General features: G+C 35.3%; 3 protein-coding genes across 4 annotated transcripts; 2 read left to right on the forward strand and 1 right to left on the reverse strand.

The window, feature by feature from the left end:
- Positions 1 to 274: 274 nt before the first annotated feature.
- Positions 275 to 7,169, reverse strand: entpd8 (ectonucleoside triphosphate diphosphohydrolase 8). Of its 2 annotated transcripts, none has more exons than XM_057337343.1 (10): positions 7,015 to 7,169; positions 6,617 to 6,753; positions 4,533 to 4,650; positions 4,222 to 4,372; positions 3,960 to 4,119; positions 3,565 to 3,795; positions 3,191 to 3,457; positions 1,997 to 2,107; positions 1,353 to 1,487; positions 275 to 469 (listed from the first exon to the last, which is right to left on the reverse strand). In XM_057337343.1, the coding sequence occupies exons 2-10, from the start codon at positions 6,740 to 6,742 to the stop codon at positions 275 to 277; spliced, it is 1,494 nt and encodes a 497-aa protein (XP_057193326.1). In that variant the 5' UTR covers positions 6,743 to 6,753; positions 7,015 to 7,169. The 2 variants fall into 2 exon arrangements, with proteins under 2 accessions (XP_057193326.1, XP_057193327.1); XM_057337344.1 differs by having other exon boundaries at positions 7,034 to 7,167.
- Positions 7,170 to 10,626: 3,457 nt separating this feature from the next.
- Positions 10,627 to 13,343, forward strand: trub2 (TruB pseudouridine (psi) synthase family member 2). Its single transcript, XM_057338299.1, has 8 exons — positions 10,627 to 10,838; positions 11,078 to 11,212; positions 11,307 to 11,381; positions 11,467 to 11,528; positions 11,614 to 11,695; positions 11,824 to 11,896; positions 12,013 to 12,149; positions 12,248 to 13,343. The coding sequence occupies exons 1-8, from the start codon at positions 10,721 to 10,723 to the stop codon at positions 12,613 to 12,615; spliced, it is 1,050 nt and encodes a 349-aa protein (XP_057194282.1). The 5' UTR covers positions 10,627 to 10,720; the 3' UTR covers positions 12,616 to 13,343.
- A 237-nt stretch (positions 13,344 to 13,580) lies between these two features.
- On the forward strand, positions 13,581 to 15,129 carry hdhd3 (haloacid dehalogenase-like hydrolase domain containing 3). The gene is made up of 2 exons (XM_057339053.1): positions 13,581 to 14,008; positions 14,374 to 15,129. The coding sequence occupies exons 1-2, from the start codon at positions 13,679 to 13,681 to the stop codon at positions 14,767 to 14,769; spliced, it is 726 nt and encodes a 241-aa protein (XP_057195036.1). The 5' UTR covers positions 13,581 to 13,678; the 3' UTR covers positions 14,770 to 15,129.
- The last annotated feature ends 4 nt before the right edge of the window (positions 15,130 to 15,133 follow it).

Consider the following 15,133-nt stretch of genomic DNA (forward strand, 5'->3'; position numbering starts at 1 on the left):
AAAACCCTTTTGTTTAAGTTTATAAATGAAAAATAAAAGCAACTCAAATTCATGGATTAACAGTATAGAGTAAATCATTGAGGTATAACAAGTCAACCTTCCAAACAAAGACAATACATTAAAAATCTTATTAACCCAACTTAACTTATGTTAGAAAAGAGAATGTCATACCACACAGCAAGTGCTTTTGTAGAGGACATGTTGTCTCTTTGTGGTAGCATGTGATAAATATTAATGTATGCATCTGCACACATGCACACAAGACACACATGATTTATTGCTTTGGATTATTAATAAACATAAAGATGATAATAAGTAGACTGAGGAAAAGGGCAAATACAATGAAGAAAATCTGAGCAGGCCATTGACTGTTTGGCACCCCTGTTATTGCTCTGGAAGGTTCCGAGGGAATCAGATTGGTCAGGTTTAACATGTAGCCCAACGTCCAACCAACATCGGTGTCTACCACCTGTTAACATCATAAGACCACGTGAGTACATAATCCACGTTGGTAATACATGAAAAATGGTACATTGTGCAAGTCACTTTTTGTTAGTGTATAAAATGTCTTCAAATTGTTGGTTTACCTTCAGCACTATCACATGTATTATGGTAAGAAGTTATATTAAACTGAAAAAAAATCCTAAAAACGGACATTTTCTGGCAGCTGCGCGCGGCAGAAATATTAAGTAAAATAAAATAAAAATTTATTGTAAATTTGCTGTGTTTGCCTGTAATTTGACGGTTTTTGACCGTATTTCAAAAACAGACTGTAAAAAAATCCTGTTAAAAAAATGCATTTTTCTGGCAGCTGGGGTGCCAGAAATATACCGTGTAGATTTAAAATTTCCCCGTAAAATTACATCATTCCCTGTTTCTCTACTAAATTTTCAGTCTTTTTATGTAATTTGACGGTTTTTGACCGTGTTTCAAAAATACGTGAAAATCTTTATAGAAAACATTAACATTTCATAAAATTACAGTTTTTGGACATTATACATGAAAAATCTGTAAAAAGTCAAATTCTGTAAAATTCTGTTTTTTTTTACAGTGTGCATTTGAGCATAGTATTTAATAACATAATATATTACGTCTTTAATAATTTATAAATTACAGAGCCATGTTGATCTTCATAGTAATGAACATGATGTAAAAAAGTCTTAATCGTGTTTGTAAAATATATCAAACGAATAAACAAAATAAAGACAAAATATACTTTGTATAAAATCTACTTGGTGCACTATTTCGTGCATTTTTGCTTTGAATGTTTCAATAATTTAACTAGAAAACACCACAAAATACTTATTAATAAGTGTGTAATGTAACTTGCACAGATACTAAGGGCTGCTCACCTGTTTTTCAAAAGAGATCTTATCCCATGTGTTATTGAACTTGTATCCTTTCAGTAGAATAGTCATAATATAATGAGCAGAAGCACAGTAGTCTTTCAGATATTTTTCCTTAATTTTTGGATATTCAGCAACAAGCTGCATAAAGAACTTTAACAATCAGCATTACAATTAATAATTGACAACACACATACAGCCATGGAAAAAAACGTGAGACTACTCTAGTTTTGCCTTTAATTAGCATTTGTGCATCTATTGTGGCAATTTCAGTGTCTGTAGAATTTCAACAGAAACAAATCTCAGGAATGAAATAGTCACACAACAGCAATGAGAAAGACTGAGAGAACGCAAAAGCACTTGAAAGTAGTGAAAAAAATCTGGCTTATCATATATTATTTATTAACTGTTCTTAAAATACATGTACAAACATTAGTATTATGTTGTTTAAATATACTGTAGATATGAACTTGTTTTCTTTGCGGTATTGTAGATCTGCAAACATTGCAGATTTGGGTGCGGTCTCTTAATTTTTTCTACGGCTGTATTTAATTATATTATGAAAAATAAATAAAGCATACTGTAATGTATAATGTTTGACTTCTATTGGAATTGACTGTCACAGTATTCTAAGTGTGCGTGTGACTCACGGTGCTCCAGGATTTGCTGCAGTGAGTGTCTATAGTGGCAAGAACCTTGGCCAGTGGAGCTTTAGGGATGAGGCCGAAAAATTCAAAGGTATAAAAGTATGCTGAAAAAGCCTGAGATGAACACACAAAATATAGTTATATAGTTACAGACACTCAAATCATAATTTTCCCTGACAAGGTGTTTGTGAGTAAATTATGTATTGATTTGAAATATTTTGTTATGTGTGAAGACAAAGAATAGCACACAAAAAGCACAGCTACTGTATATTGCACAGGACAATGGTGAGTTACTGAATTATATAGTTTAGCAGTTAAATATTTGACTGCAGAATGCTATGATTGTCCAAACAGAATCAAGTAGATAATATCAGCACCATAATATATTATATATGATTCGAACATACAAACATTTGATTATTTTCACATTTTTAAATGTGCAAAAATTTAGAAATACTTTGTTTTACTATATTGCCACATCGCCACACTGTTTTGTATCACACATCATATCCATTATTTATAGCTCCCTCCAATGGTGGAGTTTTCATTCCTAACATTTCTTAAAACCCCTGACGTATATACTGTATAATTGTCACGGTCCTGCCTTCTTATTTCTGAATTTCTAGTCGTGTGGCAGGATCGGGACAGAGCCCTTAGGTTTTATGTGAGAAAGCCATGAGTTGTTACGTTTTTACATCTCATGTGCTTTATCGTGTCTTGTCATTGGCCCCGCCCCTCTCGTTTCATGCATTGCCTCCCTGCCGTGTCTAATGTTTCTCACCTGCCCCTCGTTAATTATCCTTTGTTTCTCCATAAAAGATCCTCATGTTTCTTTGTCCTGTGCTCGTGGATTGTATGTATGCGCTCTGTACGTATGTAGTCGTACCTGTACCTTTGTGCTCCCTGTATTATCTTGCCTTGTGTCCTTGACGTTGTGTCGTGTTCAGTTTTAGTTATTTTTTTAGTCTTGCTGTTTTTGCCCCCATGTGGGAAGTTTTTGGTTTACCTTTTGGATATTTTTAGTTGCCTTGTCTGTTTCCCCATTGTGGGTGTTTTTGTTTCATATTAAATAAATCTGTTCTTTGTTAACCCCTTCGTTCCCGTTGCCTGCATTTGGGTTGTTCCTCACTGCCATTCCTGACATATAATAATACCCACAGGTCATGAAGTTGATTTGATAAAGCAAGAAATACTCACAAAGAACTCCCCATTGACCGGAGGCTGATAGACTCCATTGAAGCCACAGTCTGGAGAAAATTTGCAGTCAGTCACGTTGACAATGTCTTCCATTAGAGAGAGACAAAGGGAAGAGTTGCTGGTCCCTGTGAAAGTGATTGTAGTCGTAGGTACAAAGTTGTTTGGTTTCTCCACACAAGGGGAGTTGTACAGGTCAGCCAAAGTAACAGTAAGGTTATGTCCTTTATGATAGCATGGGTGATCGATAACAAATGATGATCCGGCAGTCTAGATAAAAGAAAAACATCATACCAAAAAATTATATGCGAATGTGTAGGATTCAATTATCTTTCTTGGCAATTGTTTGTTAGACTTGTATGTATAACAAAACCAACCTTGTGAAGCTGCACCTGAAGTTTTCTCATTGCCTGGTCTTTCCCATAGCACAGATAACTATGTGTGTACACCTCATACTTGTACCCGTAGAGCTGGAGATTAAACTTTGATTCTGGGACTGTCACTGGGTCTTTCGGGGTGAATGAGATCTGCGTTGATGAGCCACCCAGATCTAGAGCTCCAAGGATTTGTGCCGATTTGGGGTGGATCCATTTTCCATCAAATGTGTGCTGCATGGATAACCATTTAGAGAGTTGAAGCATATGAGGTTTCAACAAAAGAGAGGGAAAATCTTTTGAAAACTATGGATCCCTCACAATGGCTTTTTGGAAAATGTTGCATTAATGTTAAATTAATCGGTCATACTGTATTTGTATCCAAAAGCCACTGTAACCTTGATAAATCTCTCCAAGAGGTAGTTGATGGTTATCCAGCCATAAGTCCCTTCCTCCATGCCGGTGAGTATTCGGGCCCCTCGGAAATCAAAACTATAACTTTGGATTGTGTTGGTGACCTCTTTAAGGATAGTGTCTGCTTGACTTTGGTTCTGTAAGCTGCAAAACAAATGATACACATTTTAGTCAAAATGCTATATACTGTAGATGATATAAAATCTAGCATGAATCATATTTCAGGAAATATGGTCAGATATTGACCTAAGAAGTCGCATGCCTGCAGTGGCACCTAGATATACAGGTGTGGTCTTCTGCTGTTCTGCTGGTACAGCTGCTTTGGCAACATTTAAGCATTTCTTAAGGCTTTCTCCGGCTGCAGGAGGATTCTTGACATAACTGGATATGCCATCACCTACAGTAGTTAAAAATAACATGAACAAGATATACTTTGACAAATATAAGTATGAGTAAGGGAACATAGTTCGCGTAAATCTATGGATGTATAAACAAATTTTTGTTGCTTTTGTTATTTTCAGCTGTGTCATTCTATATGCAATTCTGGTACAGCTCACCGTCCACATCACAGCTCAGTTTTTGTGAAACTATTCCTGTGTTGTTGTCTTTGTTCCCCAGCCACTGGTACAGGAAGAGGGCAGTGTGAGTGGAGCCGGCGTCAAACACAATCCCATACTGAGGAAGTCAGACAAAGAGTTTTTAAAAGTTTGGAAGAAGCTGGACTTATCGGGTGTGAGTACTTTCCTGGAACTAAACACGCCACACACACATCCTGAGAGAAAAGATTTTACTTAACACATTCATGTTTTGGATTTCCTGCTACAGGACTAGTTAAACTAATAGTTTAATGTTAAAAAAACTTTTGAATAGACACACAGTTGTTCATTCAACACACATTGTTATGGTACTTGAAATGTCAAATTACAAACTATCACAAAGAGAGGTTGTGAGGTGATTAAATAAATACTTTTTTATAATATTACTTATATTTACCAAATGAACACAGTTAGATTTAATAGATTGTAGGCTATTTTGAATTTCAGCGGAGAAGACAATATATTTTCTAAAAAAAGGGAAACTGTGTGATTATAAAACCAATTTTGACCATAAAGATGCTGTCTTTAAATATAAAATAGATTAGAACATTTTGCTAAAAATATATTTTTTGTAAATAAGTCAGATGAATCCCATACATACAAATACATCATAAAATGTTATACAATAACAACAGTTATTTTAATGCATCTTTGCCCCCTTTTGATCCAAATTTTCCAACCTATTATTATGCACAAGTTTGGTAATAATATAACATATAATATAATGTATAACAAAAATAATGACATTTGTTGTAAATTATTTATATTTAAAATAAAAATTTCACTTATTTTTACATTTTTTATTTTCCTTTTTTTACTTGTATTTAATCATCTGTAAACAGTTACTGTCCAAGATGCTGAGATATCCAGCCCTGCTGTGACCCTTCAGAGGACAAGCAGTTGGAGGATAGATACAGTATAGACATAGCATTAAGTCACTAACATGACAATTTTGAAGATCAGGTAAGGACTATATTTGGAAGAACAATCTGATAAAGAGAAAGGACATCTAGTTCAGGACATCCACATGTACGTATCGTATACACAACCAGCAGTTTCAGCAGACATGAAAATTAAATTGGCATACGTTGAATATTTCCTGGTAAAGTTTAATGCAAATGTTCCACAAATGCCACTTATGCTTACTTACTTCACATGAATCGGCAACACTTTACAATAAGGTTCTACTTATCAAGTTAATGCGGCTTTAATGCACCTTCATTGACACTAATCCTGAGCCGCATCAGAGTCGCCTTTGATACTAGGGTCTGAGGAGGGTCAGAGCTGGCATATTTTAGATCGGCTTTCATGCGGAATTGCGTCTTTACACAGAAATTTCATCCGTCACAGAGACGCCTTTTGATATGAAATATCTGATATTCCGATTGTCAAATATGTGTATTTGAATGTGTTTTGTTGTTTAAACACTTTTATAATGATCGCGTTAGTTGAGCTAACAGTTATTATAAGCGGGCGCTGTCATGTTTGTTTGTGCCGCATTTACAGCACGTGAATTTAAATGTATGAAGCCTAATATAAACATTATGTGATTGAAAGCACTGCATAGTTGTGAGATGTGAGAGGATTGAGTAAGTCTGTCTCTAGCTCAGTGCCAGCCAAAGCGCCGAATGTTCTACACCGGTGTGATCGGTTTATTTTTAAAAAAATGTTAGGTGTGCCAGCTGCCACTTTTGGTAGCACCGGCACACCCTGGCACACCCGTGACTACGCCACTGGAGTTATCTATTATGAACCAAAAATAAGCAACATATATTTATAACATTTATTAATGTTTGTTAATCCAACTATTCATTGTGCATTAGCCAATTGCAATATATTGTTATAAGAAAATAATGTTAATATGAATTACGCTATAAAACACTATTAAATATTTTAAAAGACACTATTAAATACCATTAAAATACTTTTTTAAATATTAGTAAATGTTGAAAGGGACTTGAATTAATAAATGCTGTAGGTTCATTGTTATTTCGTGTTAACTAATGTTAAAAAGCATCTTGACTGGCAGTTGTGCATCTTTTTACCTGTGTCGAGTAAGGCTGACCCAAAGTCTGCCGATTAGCAAGAGACAGAATCAAAGTGATGATAGTCATGCAAGCTACAGCTGCGAATGCAGTGCCCAGCAAAATCGGCTTCATCTGCAGTCCCATGTCTGTGATATCTGTCCAAAAGATAAAACAAACACCACATCTACGACAAAGTCCAAAACTGAATGCCATAGAGAGATGTCGATGATAGTCGGCTAATCCAAATCCGGTTTAGACACATTCATTTTTCATTGCTTTGTTTATACTTCACAAGCCTGTCAAGGAGGTTTTAGAGAGTCAATGTTTAACCCAGAGCTGCATGTGATCTTTGCCATTTAAATAATGATTGGTGGAAAGAAAAACATAATCGATCAGAGAGAAAGTAAAAGCCTTACCCTGTTTGCCCTTTCTTACCCTAATGCTTTCTTAATAAACACACTTCTATGCACAGGTGAGACCACACATTGTTCATGTATGTATAGACACCTTTACTCCAGTCGAGCCTTCTGGGAACTGAAGCAATACTCCCACTTCCACTGTATGTCTTCAGCCCGCATTGCACACACACACAAACACACATTTTTCCTCACTCACTCACTCACTCACTCACTCACTCACTCACTCACTCACTCACTCACTCACTCACTCACTCACTCACTCACTCACACACACACCACACACACACACACACACACACACACACGCACACACACACACACACACACACACACAGAGATAGGTACTAACGCGCAAACACACTCTGGCTTACAATCACAAAGCTTTATTTAAAGTTGACAGGATGTCCTCCAATATCTGGGAACTGAGAGATAAACCCCAAAACTAACCTCATTAAACAGTAATGTTTGTTACTTAATAACTAACATCTCTGTAACTCTCTGGTGTCAAAATCCTTGACCTGTGTGTTTAGTGCTTATCACATATATTTACACAGATGGATTTCAGTGAAACTTACTTTTTTTCGCCATTTGACGCTGAAGTTGGATTCACCTGGATGAAAGAAAGCTCTGATTATATCTGATTATAAACCACACACAATTTTTGTCTTTTTATAACAGGTGAAAACAAAAAAACTTTTTTGATATTCTTCAAATATTGGAGTATTCATGGGCGATTTAGATTTAGAGAATGAGCCAAATGAGTCAACAGTTGAAGAGTAATGATGAAAACACAACTATCTAAAATCATCTTAAAAATACAACTGTTAAGTAACTTTTTAAGTCAGTCAGTTCTTGTTGAACAAGATCTGGTAAGTTGTTCATTTCTTTGCATTTCTAAAACTTAAAAGTTTCAGTGCACCAATAATTTCCAGTCAGTGACTAAATATCTGACTTACTATTATAAGCTGTTGTTCAATATTCATTCTCAGATAGTTACTGTTTAACTTATATCATATTATCATCACTGTCCTTCTGAACATTGGATGTCCATAGTAACTTTTTTCCTTTTTAAATGAATAAATACTATGTTTTCAAAGTTGACAAGCACTTTTTAGTACTTTTTTGGGTTTAATATTTGCAAAACAAAGTGACAAACATAAAGGGTTACTAAAAATAATGATTTATTGCAAAAAATAAAATTCTCGAAATATGGAGATGTGGATATGGAGGTTTCAGAAGGACAGCAGCGATATAATCTTGAATATTGTAAATGGCAGGAAAATATATTTTTCTTGAATATGAATATACTGAACGGTTCTAAGCATATTCTAACTATTTCCATGGCAATGGCCTGTTAGTTTTGGAATACGTATGCAAAACACTCTCATGTGTCCTTTTAGCTCACTCACCAGCATCCTGATTAAGGTATTACAAAGGATTTGCAGCTAACCGTATACTTCAACACAATGACAACTCGAATTGCTCTCGGTCACACTCAATTATAAATTAGCAAAGGAATAAAGACATGGTTCGCTCTGGACGTATTGTACATCACAATTTAAATCTTGTATGAATGCCTTCTACTTTCTACCATACAAAGCTGTTGTTCTCAATCACGCAACACCTGTTGCTCACTATTTTTCCACACAAACTTATGTACAGTACGCGTACCAGTGTTGGGTAAGTTACACTGATAAAGTAATTAATTACTAGTTACTAATGACATATTCAATAGTGTAATTAGATTACTGTACAAATTACTCTCTCCAAAAAGTATTTAATTACTTATTACTTTCTATGTCCTATATCAACCTTGATTAGTTAAGTGATTCAAGAATAGACACGAAACGACTCTTAATTCATTCAAATAAATAATATAAAACTACATAAAGTACTCTCATTAACTGACTAAAGTATTAGAAATGTGGGAAAGATTCTTGACCATTAATGCATGCATTTTAAAGAAAGACTTTGAATTTTAATGTCAATTCCACATTTGTATACATTACACAGTGTTTAGTTCAATTACATCTGAAGTAACTGTAATTGAATTACAGAAAAAATAAGAGTAATCCCTTACTTTACTTTTTAAGGGGAAAGTAATTAAATTACAGTAACTAATTATTTAGTAACTAGTTACACCCAACACTGGTGCATACACACACACACACACACACACACACACACGCAATCTTGTTATAGCAAGAATCTCACATAATAGTTCTGAAAAAACAGTATTATGTGTGAAATGTGAAAAGTAAATCAGGCATGACAGAGTCTGGTTGTTGTCCCTGTTTTTATGAAACGTGTAACATTATTATAATGCTGAATTTTATTTGCTTACTTAGTCAACAATATTATTGGTTTAGATTATTAGACAGCACTACACCCTATCATGACAAATGCTGTGGAGTGCTTCTAAGTAAATAAAGAGCAGTAGCAGATAGTTATACCTGTGATAAGCAGTACATTGATTAAAATCATCTATTTTGTGCTCCATTTGTCTTGTATTCATTTGGCTATATAACACCAAGTGCCAAAACTAAAAAAGGATCTCTTCATTACCAGTACATTCTTATCTTAAACTCATTATGATTATCAAGCTTGTAAATATGTGATCTTTATTGCTTAAAGGTTCAGGTCATAAATAACTTCTAGTCAGACCATACCACCAACAACACAAAAGTTACCAACTAAAAAAAGTTATGTATTTTGTTCTGACAAATTACAAGGCAGTATTTGGAGTTAACTAATTAAAACTGAATGATTATTATATTTATTAGATTTTTCCACCTTACCCAGGATTTGTTTCACGTGCAAATTCATTTGACTGTTCTCTCAGCCTTTTAATATTTAAAGAGAAATGTGGATTTTATAATCAGTTTATTGGTTTATAACAGTGCTTTCTATTCCTTAACTGTTGGGTCGTAGCGGTATTGCAGGGGAATCAGAATTTAAAATATAATTTTCTGTAGAATCAACTATAGTAAATTTATGGTAACACTTTACAATAAGGTGCTATTTGTTAACAATTATTTAATGCATTAGCTAACATGAACTAAAAACGAACAATACTTCTACAGCATTTATTAATATTACTACATGTTAATTTCAGCGTTTATAAATAAATTATTAAAATCAAACGTTGTCACTGTTAACATTAGTTAATGCACCATGAACTAACATGAATAGCTGTATTGACATGAACTAACATTAACAAGGATTAATAAATGCTGAAAAACGAAATTGTTCATTGTTAGCTAATGTTAGCTAATGCATTTACTAATGTTAACTAATAGCACCTTATTGTAAAGTGTTACCAAATGTATAAACTATAGTATACTTTTATATTTACTATAGTGAGGTTTCAAAATACTATAAGACCTGGAAATTTACTAGTTTACTATATAATTCCGGCAGTATTTTTTCATGTGGGATTGCACATAATTCAAATGAAACCCTTACAAACTAAATATATTTATTTGCATTCTATTCGTGTATTTTACTAAATTTGTGACGCTCTGGATTATAGTAGTTGTCGTTGGGCTAAAGTCTCTCTCATACAGCAGGGGGCAGTGATGTGGCCGTAATGGTAAAACACCAGCAGAAGAGAAAGTATATGCATGTTAGCTTCATGTGGTTCGGAAGCAAGTCTCGTAACATTTCTATAACTGACTGTATATTTATTCGATACTGAACAAAGATGAGCATCCAAGCTGTGCGTCTTTTTCGTAAACTAGACGGATTGTTCGCTGTGTACAAACCGCAGGGAGTTCACTGGAAGCTTGTGCGTGACACCGTAGAGTCACATTTACTGAAAGGTAACGTTATTATCTGTTACCTTGTGATTTTTCTTATGATAACACTTAACAGTAAAAGGACTTTGGTATCATATAGTAAAGCATTAGACGGTAATGCCATGGTACCTACGGTAGTGAATGAGTATAACATTTGTACTTGCATGGCACTCCTAGTTACTACTCTATGAAAAATGTCATGATAGTAGTACTGAGAATTATGACGAAGACGTTTTTCTTTTTTGTACATTTTCTCTCTGAAGAACTAAACTCCTGCCCTCCACCACCACCACGGTTAACTGTGCAGTTTCAGCTTTTGTCCAGTGGAGAGAACAGAAGCTCTACAGATCTTACATTATCACCCTCTATGGTCCCTTCACTAGCAGACCACCCTCAAGGTTAGTACATTCTCGTTTGCTTAATACATGACTGCTGCTAATCTGGTATATACACTGTAACTATCAAAGTGATGCTCTGTTTTTTACGTTTTAGTGACCGGGCCACAGTTTCACAAGGTTCATGTTGGAATTGGTCAACGCTTGGATGCTTTTTCCTCTGGAGTATTAGGTGAGGTTTCGACATTTCATAATAGGAAATTATGTGATCTGCTAAAAAAACTAAAGCTTACTTGTGTTGATTTTCTATATTTCAGTTTTAGGGTTGGGGAAAGCAAATGGATTGCTGGAGCATCTATGCAAAGCACATGTAACTAGGGTAAATGTTTAAATTGTTTTAAATCGCATGCCTGTTTTGTGTTTGTTTTGATATGAGAATTTTAATAGGATTGTTTTTTATGAAGGATTACACACTTGAGGGGGAGTTTGGAAAAGCCACAGATAACTTCTGTCACACAGGTCGAGTCATAGAGAAAACCACATATGGTAATGCTTATAATAGCATCATTATTGCTGTTAAAAAAATATTAAAGCAAAATCAATAATACACAAATGAATAATACACAAAAATGACTAACTAAATTTGTGTCCTTGTTCATTGATGTGTCCTTCAGACCATGTTACTCAAGATAAATTAGAGAGAGTCCTTGCAATGATACAGGGCACCAATCAGAAAGCTTTAATTATGTAAGTCATCATAAAATGTTATTTGTTATTTTACATTTTATGTGCTGTCAGACTTAGTTACCTGCCTAATGCACCATGTGTTTGTTTCTGAGTATGTATATATGTCCTCTATACAGGTATTCTCAGGTGGACCTACAGACTCAAGAGGCTTATGAGCTTGCACTGAAGGGTTTATTGTACCCTCATGGTAAAAGTCCTCCCATTCTGACTGGCCTGCGATGCATACATTTCAATCCACCACATTTCACTTTGGGTTAGTACACTGCATCGTGTTTAAAATACTAGATAAAGATTGTGAAGCTAAAGAAACGCTGTTCTTCAAATACGCTTTCATATGTTTTTTCACACCAGAGGTCCAGTGTCTGAATGAAACTCAGAAGTACCTGCGCAAATTGATTCATGAGGTGGGATTAGAGCTGCGGACGTCTGCGGTCTGTTCTGGAGTTCGTCGTACAAGAGACGGTCCCTTTACAGTAGAGAATGCACTGACCCGCCAACAGTGGACTACTGACAATATTATACAAGCTATTGCTAACTTTCGAAGCACTACACGCAAAATCAGAAAGTCTGGAATCTACAGACAGACTGCTGCCCAATCAAACACAAGCATCCAAGAGCAAAAAAGCAAGGGGCATGATGATGCGCAAAACTTTTCTTGTGATACGATGGTGGATAGAGAGTCAGATGAGACAAGGGATGAAGAGAGAACAAAATTTTAAGCAATTGTAATATCATCCTAAATTGAGATTATTTTGAATGTTTATGGTCATAAGGTTAATGTAAAGGTACTCACTTGTTTAGTTTATTACTTTATTACATTTTATATAATATACATCATTAAAAGATGTCACAATGTTTTTAAAACATCCAGGTAATATCATTTGACGTACAATTTACAAAGTATTTTTACTCTACTTGGGTACATTCATCTGTACTTTATTATAGTGTCCTTTTCATCTAAAATAATTACCTTACGTTCTAAATCATAATGTCATGTTTTTCTCTTCAATACTGCATTGCATAAATGCATTTTTTATGTTTTTTACCATTAAATACTAGATACAAATCTAGTAATTTATGAATAAAAATACTTGTGTAAAAGGATAGAACTAGAGTGTTCATGTGCTCTAGTGTTAAAGGTAAAAAACGACGTGTATGAAATGTAGTCTACTGAAAAGTATGATATTATGCTTTATAATGTAGTGAAGTAATTTTTTTCCAAAGTAAAACAACTTTGATAATGAAAACACTTCACTACTGTCCACCTTTGACAATTTGTTTTAACAGAAAACAAGGTATATGTTGTCCTAAATATATGCGGAACTTCTGTTGTGGAACCTTTGATCGTTTATAGTCTCGCACGGACTCATTTACGCTGCCTTAGAAATAAAATTGAGTGGAAATTTGATTTGTATCGAACCCAAAGCTGAATAAACGAGGCGTGGTTCCACAAACGGTGTTCTCTGATATCCTCTTCATTTGAATGTCAACTTTATAGCAGTGTGATTACTTAAATTTTATATTACATATTTTAATCATATGAAAATATTACGTAAAAATCTAATCACTTCCTGATTATGACTCGTCTAATGTGGAATTTGGCTTTTTGAGCCACCAATCGCCCCCTAGCTTGCACTTGGGAAATAACTTTCTATTCAATTGTTAATTTGTCGGATTTCCGGACTGTAATACAGTAATGCGTTTTGAGTACAAGTAGCAGAGCACAGGGTTGTGTCAATTTCGCATATTAAATACACCCATTTATTGCTCTGCTACAAAGATATGCGGGGACCAGTGCGTTGGGTATTATGGGATGTGAAGGACACGCTGTTAAAGGTCCGTCGCTCTGTTGGGGAGCAGTACTCTGCCGAGGCGGAAAGAGTCGGGCTGAAACTGCCAGCGGCAGATGTAGAAACCGCATTCAGACAGGCTTACAGACAGCGATCGCAACTCTTTCCTAACTACGGCAGAGCTCAGGGAATGGGCAGCCAGAGGTGGTGGACTGGACTAGTGAAGGACACTTTTGTCCAGTGTGGGGTCAATGACTCTGCTGTGTTGGATAGACTGGCCAGCAACCTCTATCACAATTTCTGCGGAGCAGAAAACTGGGAGGTATAAAAAATTTTAAGAGTACAAATATTTATTTTCGTTTCTAACGAAGCCTTATGATTTTCAATAGCAAATTAACTTTTTGAATTGTGTAATTTCTAAACTTACCTGTGGAGGGCGCGCCCCGATTACAAGTGAACGGTGACATACAGGACAAATAGCTGACTGTCATTGGAAAAAAATGTAGTAATGTATGTAATCTTAAATCATGCAACTGGTCACTTTTTATGAGACTTTCCTCAAAATAACTTCTTTCTTGGTTTTACAGATTTAAGTCATACAGGTTTTGCATGACATGGGGTGAATTTTTACTCTTCTGAAGTACTTTTATCTGTTCTAACCGCCCAATCTCAAATTTACAACATCAGGTATTTTCTGATTCCAATGGCACCCTGAAGATCTGCGGCACCCTGGGATTAAAACAAGGAGTTGTCTCTAACTTTGACAAGCGTTTGGAAAACATCCTGAAGGAATGTGGTCTCCTCACTCACTTCTCATTTCTTCTGACATCAGAGGAAGCTGGGGTGGCTAAACCTGACCCTGACATTTTCAGCCAGGCCCTGGTGCGGTGTGGCGTGCCAGCCTCCAGTGTAGCTCATGTGGGGGACCATTATGTGAATGACTACCTGACCTCACGCTCACTGGGTATTCAAGGTTTTCTGCTCGACAGACAAAATAGTCTTGGACACCTTGATATTCCCCCTCATCATAGATTACACAGCCTAGAAGAATTACCAGCTCGACTACAACAAGAAATCAACTGAGAATTCTCAAATTTTAAAATCATAAGACTAATGAATGTGTCGTATCATTGTGGGCCATTAATCAAACATTATTTGGACCCGAATTTGCTTGTTTTGCTATTATAATAATAGTAGATTAAGATATAGGCTATTCCATGCAAATGTCAACCATAAAATGAACAAATCTTTATACCAACGGTTTTCACCATACTGATAGGTTAGATGTGAAGTCTCTCTTACTTTTTAAACCATTATTGTGTTTCTTTTAAAGTTTTTTATTTTTATGGTCAGGTAAGTGAATCATCACATCCATAACAGTCCAAATTCATCATACATGGGCACATGAAAATAAAAAAAATGTGTTACTGTTTTATGAACACCCATC

Source organism: Triplophysa rosa, linkage group LG7 (assembly GCF_024868665.1).
Source record: "Triplophysa rosa linkage group LG7, Trosa_1v2, whole genome shotgun sequence".
NCBI classification, from domain to species: domain Eukaryota; kingdom Metazoa; phylum Chordata; class Actinopteri; order Cypriniformes; family Nemacheilidae; genus Triplophysa; species Triplophysa rosa.

Excerpts from the sequence above, each read along its gene's own strand:
- hdhd3 (XM_057339053.1), top strand. The coding sequence starts at position 13,679 with ATGCGGGGACCAGTGCGTTGGGTATTATGGGATGTGAAGGACACGCTG. Across the intron at positions 14,009-14,373 it reads GCGGAGCAGAAAACTGGGAG|GTATTTTCTGATTCCAATGG; the intron begins GTATAAAAAATT and ends TTACAACATCAG.
- trub2 (XM_057338299.1), top strand. The coding sequence starts at position 10,721 with ATGAGCATCCAAGCTGTGCGTCTTTTTCGTAAACTAGACGGATTGTTC. Across the intron at positions 10,839-11,077 it reads AGAGTCACATTTACTGAAAG|AACTAAACTCCTGCCCTCCA; the intron begins GTAACGTTATTA and ends TTCTCTCTGAAG. Across the intron at positions 11,382-11,466 it reads TTTTTCCTCTGGAGTATTAG|TTTTAGGGTTGGGGAAAGCA; the intron begins GTGAGGTTTCGA and ends TCTATATTTCAG.
- entpd8 (XM_057337343.1), bottom strand. The coding sequence starts at position 6,742 with ATGGGACTGCAGATGAAGCCGATTTTGCTGGGCACTGCATTCGCAGCT. Across the intron at positions 4,651-6,616 it reads GTCAGCCTTACTCGACACAG|TATGGGATTGTGTTTGACGC; the intron begins GTAAAAAGATGC and ends TGACTTCCTCAG. Across the intron at positions 4,120-4,221 it reads GCAGGCATGCGACTTCTTAG|CTTACAGAACCAAAGTCAAG; the intron begins GTCAATATCTGA and ends TTTGTTTTGCAG.